General features: G+C 51.2%; 4 protein-coding genes across 4 annotated transcripts; 2 read left to right on the forward strand and 2 right to left on the reverse strand.

Annotated features, from left to right (window-relative positions):
* Positions 1-333: 333 nt before the first annotated feature.
* Positions 334-4,822, reverse strand: ACET3X_006161 (uncharacterized protein; the record flags this gene model as incomplete). The annotated part of the gene is made up of 13 exons (XM_069452342.1): positions 334-493; positions 547-1,283; positions 1,334-1,588; positions 1,639-2,501; positions 2,566-2,578; positions 2,634-2,646; positions 3,046-3,172; positions 3,237-3,340; positions 3,401-4,077; positions 4,123-4,301; positions 4,351-4,605; positions 4,656-4,725; positions 4,775-4,822. 13 exons carry the CDS (start codon positions 4,820-4,822, stop codon positions 334-336), a joined length of 3,501 nt encoding a protein of 1,166 aa, XP_069306521.1.
* A 437-nt stretch (positions 4,823-5,259) lies between these two features.
* Positions 5,260-6,154, forward strand: ACET3X_006162 (uncharacterized protein; the record flags this gene model as incomplete). The annotated part of the gene is made up of 3 exons (XM_069452343.1): positions 5,260-5,329; positions 5,387-5,454; positions 5,501-6,154. 3 exons carry the CDS (start codon positions 5,260-5,262, stop codon positions 6,152-6,154), a joined length of 792 nt encoding a protein of 263 aa, XP_069306522.1.
* A 564-nt stretch (positions 6,155-6,718) lies between these two features.
* Positions 6,719-8,566, forward strand: ACET3X_006163 (uncharacterized protein; the record flags this gene model as incomplete). Its single annotated transcript, XM_069452344.1, has 3 exons — positions 6,719-6,880; positions 6,933-7,683; positions 7,737-8,566. 3 exons carry the CDS (start codon positions 6,719-6,721, stop codon positions 8,564-8,566), a joined length of 1,743 nt encoding a protein of 580 aa, XP_069306523.1.
* Positions 8,567-9,870: 1,304 nt separating this feature from the next.
* ACET3X_006164 (uncharacterized protein) lies at positions 9,871-16,159 on the reverse strand. Its single transcript, XM_069452345.1, has 2 exons — positions 14,864-16,159; positions 9,871-14,811 (listed from the first exon to the last, which is right to left on the reverse strand). The coding sequence occupies exons 1-2, from the start codon at positions 15,092-15,094 to the stop codon at positions 12,313-12,315; spliced, it is 2,730 nt and encodes a 909-aa protein (XP_069306524.1). The 5' UTR covers positions 15,095-16,159; the 3' UTR covers positions 9,871-12,312.
* Positions 16,160-16,630: the final 471 nt, after the last annotated feature.

A 16,630-nucleotide genomic window follows, 5' to 3' on the forward strand; every position in this document is an offset into this window, starting at 1 on the left:
TCGATGACTCTATAAGCTCTCTGTAACTTCTCAGCTACGCCATCGACAGCATAGCAAGAAACATGGCTGTTCTGCTGCTCTGAAGTAATCTGGATGAAAGTCTACACAGTTTTCTAATGTCTTTCTGCACTGGCGAGGCGCCCATATATTTGTCACTATCGTAATCTCCCTTCGTGGTTCATCTACAAATTTATGCTCGCTAAAAGAAACGCCCGACTGATGATTTACAAACTCCCAAAGTTCCCATTGCGTCCGCTCATATGTACACGACGCAAGCCTCCCAAACTCCTTAGCATGTTGTCAAAGAGCCTCCCTCATTGACGTGATTTCGCGTCAATGCATGCCATAATGTGCATATGCATGCGCTGGATTAATGACAATCGAGTCGTCTAGATTTGTGAAAGCCAATATTTCAGAGTTGATATCGTACGCGCCAGAGTCATCAAACCTCAGATCGAGACTTTGCTGTGTTTGCAACGGCGTCATGAAGTTGCTATATGAGTGTTAGTGGCGAACGCTTTGTGGAGTCGGTCTTTGAGCACTTACGGATCCCAGTTGCCCCATAACTGTGCAATCATGTCATCGTCGAGATGCACTGGCCCCGAATCTTCATTGCCGTTGCCGTTGCCGTTGCCGTTGCCGTTGCTCTGTTGGGCCTGTCCTGTAACACCCAGATCGACAAGACGTAGTGCTGTTTCCTCTGTCACCATCTTGGTGAAGCCGATTTGTTCCATGCCGCGTGCCAGTTCCATAAGCTTCTCGATATGCGCGCTGTACCGGGGGGTTCTCGTATGCGCGTAGGCGAGGATATAGATCATGATGAGCCGTAGAATGCACGTGCTATCAAAGGCCGTCAGACTCGATAAAATACCGTCTTTCGCCATTTGCTCCAGTATCGCAGTGCTCTTCTGTGCTGCATCGATACACATTTTCCCCATGCGCTCGAACCAGATTTTCTTGCTCGAAGCTAGCGTCCCGTATCTCATGACAAGGTATAGAAGAAATGGCCGTGTAAGCAGGATCGTGGTACCCCAGTATTGGAGGTGTAAAGCTGCTACCGCACGCCTATGTGTTGGAGGCGAGGGTATGTCGTGCTTGAGATGCGGCGGCATCTGGCGATACCACTTTTGCAGCAGCAAAAGCGAGTTGGATACGGTTGAGAATGATATAGAGTTTGCCGAGCGTTCCATGTATACTGATTGTATGATCTCGCGCTTCAGTCGACAGAGAGATACTGATGTCGCCATCCAGGATAGTGGGGTATGTAGCCCAGGATACAATATCTTGTGATGATTAGTACGAGCGCGGTGAGGCAAGTCGACTGTAAGCCTACCTGCTCAGATGGCATAGGCGTGGTGACCTTTGTGAAGCGTTCATCGACGGCTGTAGGACTACCGCCTCGCGACGATATTTCCTGATCAAGTTGGAATAATGTCCACCAAATCCTACGATTCTGTTCCCGCTCCATTGCATTGCCACACTCAGCCAACTGGTCACGATGCAAACCTAAGGTGAACGCCATCTGGATACTAGCACCCATGTAGAGGTAGGCACTGACTCTGGAACAAAGGTTCTCCATGGCGATACTCTGAACGGTGGTCAACGAGGGTGCTTCTGGAGCTGTTCAAATGGACTTACCATCATGGCCATCGCACGTATGCTATCAATATCGGCCTCGTCGTAGACTGTGGGGATAAGCTGCTTTGCGAGTGTGAGATAGTCTTCTGAGGTCTTCGGGTCTAACGCAGCTGGCCAATCCGGTGGAGGAGAGTTGCCGTTGCTGCCCACGTAGTTGGCTGCGCCGATGGCGAACATGGTGTATAGACAGCACATCCAGGAGCTGGACGAGTGTGGTGCTGACTCTGAGTACGTGCTATCCACTCGTAGCAGCAGATTTTCGACCGGATACAGCCAGTGCGTGCAATGGACATCCTCTAGAAATCGAGAAATATAGATATCGCACAACTCCCGGTTTGGTAAGTAGTAGCTCTCCTCGGCGCCGGAGTCTGTAGAAGGCGACGCGACTGGTAGGTTCGGCGGATATGCCCCTACTTTGGGCTCTGGAATAATGGAAGGGTCCTTCCTTTGCATGCCCAGGGTGGCGACAGCAGCGTTGAAGGGGATTTCACTGTGAGTGCCGACGTAGCGGAACTTTCCTCTTGAATCTTTCAGCATGCAGCCCAATGTCGCATGCAATTCGTTCACGTCTTGTTCTTCGCCATCGTCAACGCTCTCTGCATCTTCAGGCGATGCCTGATCACCACTGAAGAGGCATTCGGTATGCTGGACGGGCTCGGCATTCAAGGTACCGTCCTTGATTGCTTTAGCAATGGTTCTAAGCGACTGCAGGTTAAGCTCATGGCCCGGGAAGAAGTGCTCGAGAATGCGCATCGCGCATTGGTATTCCTCCTCGGTGACATGGTAATAAGGCCTTTTCCTTCTCGGGGTAGCGATAGTACACACGGCCCCTGTGCGCGCACAGTAACGACATGGTCCCGGGACTTTTGATTGTCAGCTTGTGTCATTGTCGGCACGATGGTACTGCCGGTGGGAGAAGAGCCGTACCAGGATCAATACACTAGACGGGATGGTTAGATTCTTGGCACTGATGGACATGGAAAGGCCTTGACTACCTTGGTCTTCCTGCTGCGACACCGATCGCAGCTGCTGTGGACTCGATGGGCGTTCGGTGCTCTGCTGGATGGGGGCGCCGAAGCTCGTGGCGGCGGGGCGACGGCGGAGTACTCGGCCATATTCATCCGACACCCACGATAGCCCGGCCAAGTAGGATGACACTAGCGGCGATGCGCAAGTCTCATTCGGCACGCTTGCAGCAGTTCGTGGAGAAGTCACAGAGCATTGTGCCCGTAGCAGTTGAGGACAAAGGAAAAGGTCCCCATTTCTAGCGGGGGATCTGCTGGGGCGTCGTTGCGTACGCAAGGCCACCCTGCAGAACCTGCCGGTCGGCTAATCAAAATCTATTGCGAACACAGAATAGCGTTGGAGAGACGGCAAATCATGTCGCAGCCGCTCGACTCATGTCACAATTTCGAAGAGATCTTAATCAAGACGCTCTTTGTCTCCAGGAAGTTGTCCATGGAATAATACGGCTCGCCCTCACGTCCTGATCCTGATGATTTGTATCCACCGAAGGGCATGTCGATGCCAATGACTGTGTGTTGTCGCGACGTCAGCGAATGCGTCATGTACAATCAAGCTCAACGGGTATTGCCTACCTGGCGAAGTACAGTTGACGCCCACGGTACCAGCTTCCAAGCCTTTGGCGAAGCGCATGGCACGATCGATGTCCTTAGTATACACCGATGCATACAGCCCATACCTAAGTAGAATTAGTCAGCGTCTGTTTCAGCTGGGTCACGCTAGGAAGGGTGAGACAAACTCTGTTGCGTTAGCTTTAGTAAGCACGTCCTCCTCGGATTTGAAGACGTTGATGCTGACAACCGGACCAAATATTTCTTCTTTCATGATCTTTGCGTCTTCCGGCGTGTTCTTGAAGATGGTAGGCTGGATGAAGTAGCCTTGGCGGCCCGACGGAGCGCCACCACCGGTGATGAGTTCACCGCCAGATTGCTTTCCAGCTTCCAGATACTGGAGTACGGTCTTGTGTTGCGCCTCGTCGGCTTGTGGTCCGTGGTTGACGCCCTGCTCGAGCGTATCACCCATCCTGGTCTTCGTCTCGAAGTGCTGCTTGAAGAGGTCGATAAACTTGTCGGCAATTGTATCCTGGACATAAACGCGCGAATTCGCCATGCAAACCTGACCGCTGTTCCACTGAATGCTGTTTGCTGTTTCTTCCACGGCCTTTTCCAGGTCGGCATCTTCAAAGACGACTGCAGGCGACTTGCCTCCGAGCTCAAGGAACACCTGCTTTAAATTCGAGTTTGCTGCTGCTGCTTGAATCAAACGCCCTGTGCGGCTCGAGCCTGTAAATGACAAGGCTCGCACATCCATGTGGCTGCTCAGGATCGCACCGCTGACATTTCCGAACCCAGTGATGATGTTGATTACACCTGGAGGGAAGCCAGCTTGTTGCGCCAGAACAGCAAATTTAGCAGACTGCCACTGTCAGTTTCGTACGTGGGCTTGAAAAGGGCCACATACAGTCAATGGAGCTTTTTCAGAACTCTTCAAGACAACAGTGTTTCCGACAATGAGGGCCGGTGCTAGCTTGTTTGCCAAAAACAATAATGGCATGTTCCATGGGATGATAGCAGCTACAACACCATAAGGTTGGCGGAATGTCATGTTGACGTATCCCGGCGTTTGAATACTCGTGCTGCCTGCTCCAAATCAGCAATTTACTTCTTCATCCAGCACTAATCGTCTTACCTTGTACATTGTATCCCGCCTCTGCGTAACGGTCGAATTTCGCTGCACAGACTTCAGAGTCGTAAAACTCGCCCACCGGGCGGCCCATCGAGCTTGCTTCCAAAGCAGCGAATTCATTGTAGTTCTCTCGAACAAGACTTGCTAGCTTCTTCATGTACGAGCCTCTAACCTCCGGAGTCAAAGCAGACCAAGAAGGAAAGGCAGCTTTCGCTGCTGCTACGGCATTGTCGGTGTCTTGCTCAGATGCCTCGTGTACTATAATCGTCAAAAGCTGATCCTTCTTATTCGAGGCGCCCCATGCTCACCTTTTGCTACGAGCTTCAAAGTGGCTGGATTGACAATGTCAAAGGTTTTTCCGTGTGATGATTCAACAAACTAGGCTGAAGTTAGCCTGAGCTTTTCCGATCAGGAGAAGAGAGCTGACTTTTCCATTGATGAATAGACGCGTTTCGATCTTTTCTGGTAGACTCATGTTGATGATACAAAAATCTGGAGCGATTAAATATGATTGCTGCTCAGAAAGGGAATCAGAAAATATATAAGTAGTTTAGATTATTGTGGAACGGAAGACAGTGCGTTGAGTCTGGAGAAGCAGTGAGGCTGTGCCACGGTGTTGCCTCGAGCACTTCCCCGACCCCACCTCGGTGCCGGTCTTGCTCCACACGTTCGCTCAAAGCGTCCCACCGGCAATATCATCCCGCGACTTCATGCATGTCGCACCTATATCACCGCTGGTATATGCGAGCCCATTCGCGGACCTCTATCAAGAGGGGAACTTTAGTTGCGAATCTCGCGAGATAGTCTATGCGCCGTGAAGTCTTGTGTTGGACTGGGAGCCATAAAAAGCGATGAATAGCCCCAGCCCCCAGACTGGAACCATTCGGCATTATTTCCTCGCGATAGCGAAGCATGGGCAGTGAAATCGAGCAATTGAAGACGGTAGTGGAGAAGCTACAGGCGGAGGTAACGCGTTTGAGCGGTACGTGATCAGTCTATGATTCATTAGCCCCTTTGTGGCTAGCTAACGGACCGTTAGATCAGGAGAACATTCGCAAGCTCCAGTACACGTACGGCTACTATCTCGATAAGTGTCTATACAAAGAAGTGAGTAATTCATGCTGTTTCCCTGATCCAAAGCCAAAGGAATTAGGTCGCCGATCTATACTCCGACCATCCTGAAACATGCGTTGAGTTTCTCGGAGGCCGATATAGTGGCAAAGAGGGCGTAAAAAGGCTCTATGTCGACCGCTTCGCCAAGTCCTTCGTCGCCGGACGCAATGGCCCTATTTACGGCTTTCTCCTTGATCACCCGCAGATGCAAGGCATAGTCGACGTCAATGCCGAAGGCACGCGTGCGAAGGGCCGCTTCCGCAGTATGATGTCGGCTGGTACCCACGATAGCATCAAAGACACACACCCGCGCGGCCTCGTACAATGGTGGGAGGGTGGGATATATGAGAACGAGTACATCAAAGAGAATGGCGTATGGAAGATCTTCAGGCTGAAGTACTTCCCGTTTTGGCACGCAACCTTCGAAAAAGGTTGGGCACATACCAAGCCCAACTACGTGCCGTTCCTCTCGAAAACGTACCCAGAAGATCCAAACGGGCCAGATGTCTTGTGCGACCATCCGATGCTCTGGCCAGATACCCGCGTCGTGCCGTTCCATTACACGCACCCGGTCACTGGTGAGCAAGTGGCCGACGACGATCTGAGAGCTCCACACTTTGGGCAAGACCCTTCAACGAGCACCCCTCCCCTTGTGCTGAGTAAACCAGAATCGGAGATAAATGGTACGACTTAGATGCAGTATTGCACACACCACTAATAGACAAGTGTTATGGCAAGCACCTGGGCAAATAGTGGTTCGATTTCATCACAGTTTTTGCCAATTAGACCTGCGATGATCAATAGGTAGCATGCGGAATGTTATTACATTTCTCTTCCCTGATGTCTCCGTCTCTTTTGTCGGAAAACTGATTGCCTTACGCCATGCTTGCGCGTCGCCAATGTTGTGTGGATCTGGCACTTCGATCACGTGTGCGCTCATCACATTGTGTTGCCAGTGCAACGGCGATGTCTCCTGTCCAAACATGTTTCATATGTTCAACTCTGAACTGCCGGTTTGGTCCAACAATGCCGCTGTCAGTCCTGCGCTGACTGATCCGTCCGGACTTAACAACCTTGGAAACCCCGGAGCCGTCCCCCCGGCCTACCCCGCAAGCTCACCTCCCCACATGCATAATTGTGATTTCCAAGCACGGCAGTACGTCTGGTACCAGATACGTGCGTAACTCGCTCCAAAGGTCTACCCACAACAATGGAGTTGAGCCGGAATGCAAACGCCGCCACCACTTGAGAGCACACCATGGCGCACATATTCTCGCTCGCTACTCCTGCACCGCCAGCCTATCACGAAGGGAGTCGATCCGACGATCAGGTCAAGTTCCCAGAGAGTGGCTTCTTCCAAGGCTTCAACAAGCCGTCACGACTTGAAGCCGACATATTCGAGCTCGAGACGACTGGTACGGTAGGTGTAGTATGTTGCTCGATGTATGCGGCCTGAAGCTCAGTGCTTCCAGATCCCTAAAGACATAAACGGCACCTTCTTTCGCATACAACCTGACCACCGCTTCCCACCTTTGTTTGAAGAAGACATACACTTCAATGGTGATGGTTCGGTGTCTGCGTTCCGGTTTGAGAACGGCCATGTCGACTTCCGACAGCGATATGTGCATACTGATCGCTTCAAAGCGGAAACAAAAGCGCGCAAGTCGCTACTTGGGCGGTACAGGAATCCTTACACAGACAATGAGATGGTGAAAGGGATTATTAGAACAGCGTCGAATACTAACATCATCTTTTGGCGCGGAGTGTTGCTAGCGACCAAGGAAGACGGGCCACCTTTTGCCATGGACCCAGTCACTCTCGAAACAATTGGCCGGTATGATTTCGATGGCCAAGTACAATCTCCGACTTTCACTGCGCATCCCAAGTTCGACCCGGATACCGGGGAGATGGTATGCTATGGCTATGAAGCCGGAGGTAATGGATACGACGCCAGTTGCGACATTGTGGTGTACACGATTGATAAAGATGGAAAGAAAACTGAGGAATGCTGGTACAAGGCGCCCTTTTGTGGAATGATACACGATTGCGCCATCACGAAAAATTACTTGGTGCTACCGCTCACTCCAATCAAAGTCAACGCAGAGAGGCTCAAGAAAGGTGGCAATCATTTTGCTTGGGATCCCAATGAAGACCAATGGTATGGTATCGTGCCTCGTCGCAATGGAAAGCCAGAGGATATCATCTGGCTACGCGCTGACAACGGTATGAGACCTGGACAGAGTGCTGTCGCATAAGATACGTGCTGATTCTACCAGGCTTTCATGGCCACATCGCCGGCTCATATGAAGACTCTTCGGGGAATATCGTCGTTGACCTTACCATAGCCTCTGATAACGTCTTCTACTTTTTCCCACCAGACAACCAAGCAGATACGCCCTCGACACTACTCCAGCGTAACAAGCTCGTCTCCGATACTTACCGCTGGGTCTTCGATCCCAAAACTCCTACCAATACGCGCGTGCAGCCACACAGACTCTTTGGTACCAACGGAGAATTCTCGCGCGTGGATGATCGAGTGCTGACAAAGAAGTACAACCACTTCTGGCAATGCAACATAGATCCAAGTAAGCCGTACGACTTCCAGAAGTGTGGCCCGCCAGCCGGTGGGCTCTTCAATGTGTTGGGTCATTATGAGTGGGAGAGTGGGAAGAAAGACACTTTCTGGGCAGGCCCGACATGCACGTTTCAAGAGCCCGTCTTCGTACCCAAAGGCTCGTCTTCTCCATCGGATTTCGTCGAAGGCGAGGGATACATCATGGCGCTGCTCAATCATCTTGACGTTTTATGCAACGATATCCTCATCTTTGATGCGCAGAATCTCTCGCAGGGTCCGCTGGCGGTCATACATCTGCCGGTGAAGTTGCGCTTGGGTCTACATGGTAACTTCATCGAGCAGAAGGATATTCATGAGTGGGCTAAGAAGAGGAAGCAAGGGGGCGAGGTGGGACCCGCTGTACCGGCAAAGGAGATGTTGCCATGGCAGAAGAAAATGGCGGAGGAGGAAGGCCTGGGAAGCGCGGTGCCAGTACTAGGCAAGGAGTTCGGGAATGGATCGATCGGTGCGAATGGAGGCAACAGTCACTGAGTTAGTAGCGAAGGCGAGCCAACGAGTAAATACCAACCAATGCAAATCTGCTTTGTTAATCTCTTCGGTTCTCTGCCAACCACAGTTTGAACATCTTGATCCCTGGGGCGAAACTGATCGCAGATGCCATCGCATTGTCTCAGTGAACAGCAAACCTGATCCGCTTGCTACATGTGCGCTTTGCTGTTTTGTGAAATTCGTTTGTAGTTAAGTGAGTGCTTTCGTGCATTTTCGCTCCACTCCGCAAGGCATTCGTATAACGAAGACAGGACCAGCCTCAAGCTTTCACCCTGATGCTGAAATTACTGGGAATGTTGTTGCAGTGAATTCAATGCACAGACATGGTACTCTTTACAGCACCCTCCCATCCATGGGCCCGTTTGGTGAGCCTGGAGGGCCGTAACAGCAACCACTTCCGTATATAGACCAGTCCACTTTCAGTACCACGGTTCTGTTTCCTCTACTTTCGTTACTCAATCCGAGACTTAGTTACTAAAAAATTGAACAGAAATCCACTCGACTCCAAAACGAAACGAAACCAAGTACAAGTCTCTATCACAGTACAATTCCGCACCATCAAGTGATACATCCAAGACCCATACAGCAAAGAGCCACTCGCAACTTTAGCATCTTATACCCTACCGAAACAAACCAACATTCTCGATCAAGAGATATGCAAAGTACAAGCAACCCCGTATCTTTGCACTCAGAGTCTGCCGATCAGCCATCGACAACAGGCACTTTAAATACTGTCTTGCCATCAACCTCCAGCATGAACCGCAAGGCATTGCGAAAAGCCCGCAAGTCTGCGGTGAAGCCAGTTGGAGATATCGTGGCATCTGGGGCCAAAGACAAGAAATCCCATGCTGATGAATCATCCATCGAGCCAAAATCGGTCGAAGACACGATCGAGTACGAGTGCTGCATCTGCGGAGATGACTTCCCATTCTCCGCCGGTATCGCTCACTGTGAAGAGCACGTCATGTGCAACAGCTGCGTTGTCGATGCGTACAACGCTGCAATCACCGACACAGAGGCCTTTCCAGCCCAGTGTTATACCCCTCTTCCCTGCGGCTTTGTCGAGCATCTCCTGAGTCCAGAGATACGCGAGGCCTACGCACTCAAGGCGCAGGAATACTATACGCCACGCGCAATTCGCGTTTACTGCGTAAACGAGCACTGCCGCTCGTACATCCCAAAAAGCCGTGTGGAAGACACCCATTCTCTATTCACAGTGGCACGCTGCGAATGCGGAACCGACACCTGCGTCGGTTGCAAAAACAGATGGGAAGGTACGGGCCATCGGTGCACCAATTCCGAGAGCTCTGGTGAGAGGCCAAGCTGGCTACCAGAGTACTCAGCTAGCTGCCGCGTAAAGTTGTGTCCTGATTGTCGCGTCTGTATGGAGCACAAGAAAGCCTGCAACCACATGACCTGCCACTATTGTCGTCATGAGTTCTGCTTCGTTTGTTTACAGCCCTGGACTAGCGGGGGCTTCCATAAAGACGCCGGTTGCCCTTCGTACGGAGACCCTGTCCAAGGATACGACGCGGAGGGATACGAGCTGGGTCGTCGAGGTCTACATCGAGACACTGGTTATGACCGCCAGGGGCTCAACCGATATGGTCAGAAACAACTGAGGCATGCAGTTGTAGACGGACGTTCATTCGGCGAACACGACCAGTATTGGGATGACGAAGATCTCGATTACTACGACCATGAAGCAGATCACGACGATGGTCTGCAATGGAAAGATGAGGTTGAATGGCCTCGAGAAGATCCAGTGCAGTACGGTGATCCCTGGGAAGATGAAGTGGAGGCAGAACGAGAACTGCAAATTGAAAACGTCGATAGCGACCAGGTAGAGCCTCCCCTGGCGGAGGCGATAGCAGATCCTGCAACCACTGGTAGCGAAGGAGGTGCAGCAGAAAATGAAGCCGCCTCTGCTCCTTCAACTGATGAAGTAAATACTTTCGAGGCTGTTGCAGTTGTGGCTTCGTCAGAAACTGCACCAACATCTCCACGACGCCCAAGGCCAACTCCACCGTCCGACTTGGAGCGTCAACAACTCCGTCTCGCCCGACGAGTCCCGCTCCTGACCTCGAACCTGCATCCTGAGAACAGGATCTTCTACGGAGGTACACCCAGTTTCCAGCAGCTCGAATGTAGACATGACTGGCACCGAAAACATCTGTACGAAACGCAGTATGGGTATTCGCACTGTCTGGGATGCGCATACACCGCGAACAGCTGGACGAACTACTGCTCCACTTGCGGTTTGGTCGCTTGTGACTGGTGCTCGTACTACTTCTGGCTGCGATATATACCCACATGGAGGGATGCAGCGGGGTACGTTGATGTGTTGATCTGGGCTGAGGAAGGCGTAGTACCGTTCAAGACTGCGCGTCGTCGTGCCAATGAACAACGACAAGATGAGTTATGGTCGGACTGCGACGAAGACTGCTGCTTGGGCCTGCCTACGATGATGCAGGATTATGAGGCTCAACTATTTGAGCTTCAACCGTATCTGTACTGGGACTTTGGAATCCAGCCCATGTTTGAAGAGCTGGAGATGCAGATGCAGAAGGAATACTGCCCTGTTGTTGAGGAGGATGTCGGAATACCAGGGTTTACCATGACGTTTAATCTTGCGACAAACCCTTTCTCGCCTTTACGATGGGGCCATAGTTAGACTTAGGCATCAAACAAAAAAATCAGTAACACTTGTTCGGTCTCCATTTCGTTTTCTCTGATAGCATTTTGAAGGCAAAGTGTGGTACTTAGACGGGTGCGGGCTCGTGCTCGTGATGACAGAGAAACAAAGCATAATGACTTAACGCGGTAGCTAACCTAGGGGATGAAAGAATGTGAGTAGTCGCATGCTGAACTGTCTGCCGTTGGCAAAACGCGTGTACGCTGCCCCGGTGTCCAGGGCGATGATGTCATAGCGTGGCATTTTCGCGTCTCAAAGAACCCAGCCTTCCCGACTTCGTCTCATCTATCAAACCCTCGACGAGACAATTCAAGAAGGCGAATCTCAAAAATCGGTTGCTTCGCCACCTCACGGCTCCCTGGACGTACATGGCTTTCTGTTCTCTCCATGGGCTCAAAAAGATAACTTTAATGTCCCCCATCGTAGTTGTATAAAACACTGTCTACATGTGAGCCAGGGTATAAGAATAAAGTCAAGAATGTCGGTCCAATGCATCTAGTCAAGCGTAAAGATCAGGTCTGCGGTAAGAAGCAGCTTCTCAGTGCGAAGAGACTAATACCGAAAGAAGACCGGGGTTAAGATGGCAACGACATGGTACGCCGGAAACTCCCATACGAGATTTGTGGAAACATGGAGAGTAATGCTCGATGCAAGGTACCGTCTGTCACGCAGTTGCTTTACCGGGTAAGTTGGCTTTTTCTAGAAATAAAAATTAGCCACCAGAGTCTGTGTCACCTGGCTTCCTGTTTTGACAGGATCCACGTAAAGCGCCATGTATCCAGCGGGACATTGTAGAACTCATTTAGTTGTAGATTTTGCGGATCTGAGAGCACCGTTTGGTGTGGAAGCAACACAGAGAGCCCTGACGTGGCTATAGCGCGCTGACTCAGGCGAGACGAACAGACACAGCTACCGAAGCAACAAGAGACGATGGCTACCGAAGCATCTACCGACGCAATCACAATACTACCAGGTCGTTAGCCAAGAGTACCCGAGTAAACAAATCTGAGGTTGAACATTATGATGAAGGACATCACGCCCTCAGTCCTTCCATAAGGGCACCCTCCTCTCTCTTCCCTACAGCTTGGAACACAGACCCCTCCCCGCCAATATCCAATCCCTTCTCCGCCCTTTCATACGCTTCATCACTCCTGTCTAGAAGAATTTCCAGTTCCTCTTTTCTCAACACTTTGCCACTTTCAGTGCCTTGAACATCAAACTTCTCGCCGTCGCTTCTTCTCAGCAGTTTCTGCAACTCCTCGACTTCCTGCTCCTTGTCATTCCCCCGTGTTCCGCCCCGGTCATTGCGTACTCCACCTTTTCGGATGACGAGTTTCTCCAGCCGACGCTTCGCTTCAGCAGATTCGAGCAGTTTCTGCTCGACGGTATTGCGTGTCGCGAAACGGTAGACGATAACATTGCGCGTTTGACCAATACGATGAGCGCGATCCATCGCCTGCAGATCTTGTTGAGGGTTCCAATCGCTGTCAAATAGAATGACTGTATCTGCGGCTGCGAGATTAATGCCTTGGCCACCGGCGCGAGTGGAGAGGATGAAAATGTCGGCAGCTTCCTTGGTAGACGACGGCTTGTTGAAGGCTAAGATCTGGTCCTGACGATCTGTTTGTGCAACTGAACCGTCAATACGGGCATAGTTCCAGGACCGCAGGTCGAGGTAGTGACCAAGAAGGTCCAAGGTAGTAGTAAACTGAGAAAAGATGAGGACCTTGTGGCCGCGACGTATTAATTCGGGTAGAAGTGAGTCGAGTAGAAGCATCTTGCCGGAGGTTGATACGAGTGTCTCATCCGGCTCTGTCTCCGAGGCGAACGTTTCAGCGCCATCCGTATCCGCCTTTATGAAAGGGTTGAAAAAGTTGTATGGCGAATTACAGCACAGTCGAAGCTGCATGATGGGGTTACCTAGCTTTTTCTGCATGAGCTGACGTTTTGCTATTTCAAACGTGGCAGCTCGTATCTTCTCGTCCTCAGCATCGGAACTCAACTCTGCCTCCTCTTCCTCAGGTTCTTCTTTTTCCAGTCCGTCGAAATATTCATCATCGCTCACTTCTTCGTAATTCCTTTTTGACCTGCCCCGGCTTCTCGTCGAGACGACAGACGCGGGGGTACCTGCACGAGACGTCTTCACGCTCTTATTGGGTGTTGCCCTACCACTCAAGGCTTTACGCTTGAGACCGCCGTTAGTACTACAAACACTCAAAGGCGTTCCTGCTCGACTGCTGAGACCAATGCTCAACCTCTCCACAGCCTTCTCTTCGAGATAGGCTCGACTGGTGCCGTCAAGGATAGCCTGATACAACTCGCGTTGCATCGGGGTTAGCGGCGCATACAGCACATACTCACGTTTCTTGGGCATCAAGCTCTCTACATCCGTCTTTACCCGCCGCAGTAAGAACGGCTTCAGCACAGCGTGTAGTGACTTCACTAGGTATTGCTGTCGCTCTTCTGATAGCAACTGTTCGAAACTCGACTTGTCTTTCAGCCCAGAAAAGTCGAACCAGCTCTCAAAGGTAGATAATTTGTCAAATACGGTCGGCAGGAGAAAATGCAACAGCGACCACAACTCCACGAGGTTGTTTTGAAGTGGTGTACCAGTAATAAGCAGACGGTTCGCAGATTGGAACTGTTGTAGTTCGCGGATCAGTCGGCAGTCGAGGTTCTTGATACGATGTCCTTCATCGATGATGATGAACTGCCAGCCGAAACTCGTAAGGTACTTGCGATCATTCATACAGATTTCGTAGCTGGTGACCATGATAGGAAAGTCCGCGGTGCCTGGATTCCGTAGCCTGGTCTTGCGCAGTCTTTCACGCTCTTTCTTGTCTCCGTGGTATAGCATGACCGGCATGCTGGGTGTCCACTTCTCAAACTCTGCAACCCAATTGCTTGTGGTGCTCAATGGCGCAGCAATCAAGAAAGGTCCATACGACTTGTTCTCCCACAAATGTGCAAGCATGGCTATGGTCTGGATGGTCTTGCCCAGACCCATCTCATCCGCCAGAATGCCATTGATGCCGTTGTTGTAGAGCGATACCATCCATTCCAGTCCCTCCAGCTGGTACGACCTCATGGTGCCGCCAGTGACCAGTTTCGGTTGCCGTGCAGATTTAAGGTCTGTCATGCCAATGTCACTGGTTTTGACGTTATCTTTGTCTTCCGCTGCCGCCTCTTTCAACGCTTCTCCTACGTCCTTGTCGCCTGCCTTCTTCTTCAAATCTTCTTTGCTAAAGTAGCTTGAGATATCGGAAGTTTGCTTCTTCGGTCTCCCACGACTCTTTGTATCTGCCTTCTTCGGCCTCCCCAGGCGTTTTTTCGGTGTCGCATCCTCTTCTTCATTCTTCGCCGTTGTCGCACCGTTGGCTGCAGACCCGCGTGTAGCTCGTCGTTGTGATTCTGCTGCCGTTTTGTCGGCAATCTTTTCGCGTTTCGAGGCCTGGCCGTTCGTCTGCTCATCTTGGGCATTTTCTTGGTCTTCCTGCTGCTGCATCTGAGCGAGCATTACTGATGCATACAGCTTAGTACTTGTCAGCAACCGTATAAAACGCCATCCAGGTGGATGAACCGACCTTGCTCTTGTTCATCAAGAACTCCAACTGTTGGAACTTCTTGTCCAGAACCTCTCTACCACTCTTGATGTCTTCCTGTCTCTCCTTCTCGAGTTTGGCCTCACGTATCGCGTCATCTTTTTCGCGTTGCGTCCTCATGCGCTGTTCTTCTTGCTGCATCGACTTTGGCACGCTCTCTGTCTCCATGTCGGCTGGTGGCGATGACGCAGGGGTGGAATGTGATGCAGGCATTGCGTCTGTAACAAGAACAGCAGTCACGTCACGTAGATCTCAAGATTGTAAGACAAGATGGGCTCAATGAGTAAGAGATAGGATTAAAAGTAGCGCCAGGGGCAGACGGCGATGACCGCATCCACTGGGACGCGGTCGCGATGAAAGGCGAGGACGCGCTAAGCAAGGAATCGATGACGATTGTCGCGACGCGCGATCACGCCTGAACTTTAAATTACACCCCATCCCGACGCGCGTGGCTACGCGTTGTGTCTCTGATTGCAGCGTACCGCGACGGGATTATCGTGTTCAGCATACGTGTACATGTGTATACTCTATCAGAGCTTCAAGCGATAGAATACGGCATCGTTCGGGTTCTCATAATAGCTGTCGACCTCTTCAAACCCACATGCCTCATATACCTTTCTCGCGGTCGTCATGTTTCGCAGCGTGTCGAGCAGCATCTCCTCGTAACCCAGCTTTCTCGCGTGTGAGAGGGCGACGTCCATCAACGGCTTGCTAAGACCCAGACCCCGGGTTTCTGGTGCAAGATAGAGTCGCTTGAGCTCGCATGTTTTTGTGGGCGGTGATGTTGAGTGCGCTAGCAATGTCGCAGATTCAGCGGTGGTAGGCGTCGTAAAGAACGGCCGGATAGCTATGCATCCTACGGCCTGCTCGTCCTGTCTTGGGGTGCTGAAGCCGACCTTTTTGCCTTCGGTCGGCGTTGTCGTGGCGTCCCCGTTTGCTGCCGAGGAGCACAGTAGCCAAAGCGCCCCTCCTTTTTCCGATGCATACTTCCCGGGCAATTCCGCCAATTCGTGATCGAAGTTCTGAAAGTCGAGGCTGACAGGCAATGACTGTGCGTACGCCTTGAAGAGCTGCCCCACCACCTCCTTGTCATCTGGAAATTCAGCCTCGCGTATTTGGGTGTTCGAAAGATTCAACATTTTGAAGTACTTGACGTTTCAAATTGCTAGTGGATGATGCAGGATGGTGAATAAATTCAAGATCGAGGTTATGATCATCCAGTTACTATCTTGCGACGTGGCTAGACTCACTTTAAACGTGTATTTACCCTGGAAAATGTCTTTCTCGAAGGGCGCAGTTCTAGCCTGTCGTGTTCTGACTGCTCCCCACCACATATGTTGGGTGGGCCTGATGTTCTGGTGATTTCGGTGCAGGTGGGTCCGTTCCAGTCTGGTAAGTATCCAGCCTGTGTTAAACCTGCAGGTGATATTTGCTGCAACTACCGAAATTTCCATCAAGTCACGTGTTGGTCCTGTGGTAAGTTCATAGCAATCTTTCACAGTCATCAACAAATCTAACAAGACCCAGGTCTAGTGGTAGTAAGTAGCACCATCTACAGCACCTGCATCTCATCCTCTAACATGTCATCAGTGATTCTCGCTTAGGGTAAACCCGAGCACAGCTTGCGAGAGGCCCCGCGTTCGAGTCGCGGCAGGACCCAATATCTTTTTTTGCGGTTTCCAAGGTCTTGAAACATAAGGCTGATCTCTTTTTGCCTGGGTAGCACAGTACATCCGAGCTATCTGCTCT

Source organism: Alternaria dauci, chromosome 5 (genome assembly GCF_042100115.1).
Source record: "Alternaria dauci strain A2016 chromosome 5, whole genome shotgun sequence".
NCBI classification, from domain to species: domain Eukaryota; kingdom Fungi; phylum Ascomycota; class Dothideomycetes; order Pleosporales; family Pleosporaceae; genus Alternaria; species Alternaria dauci.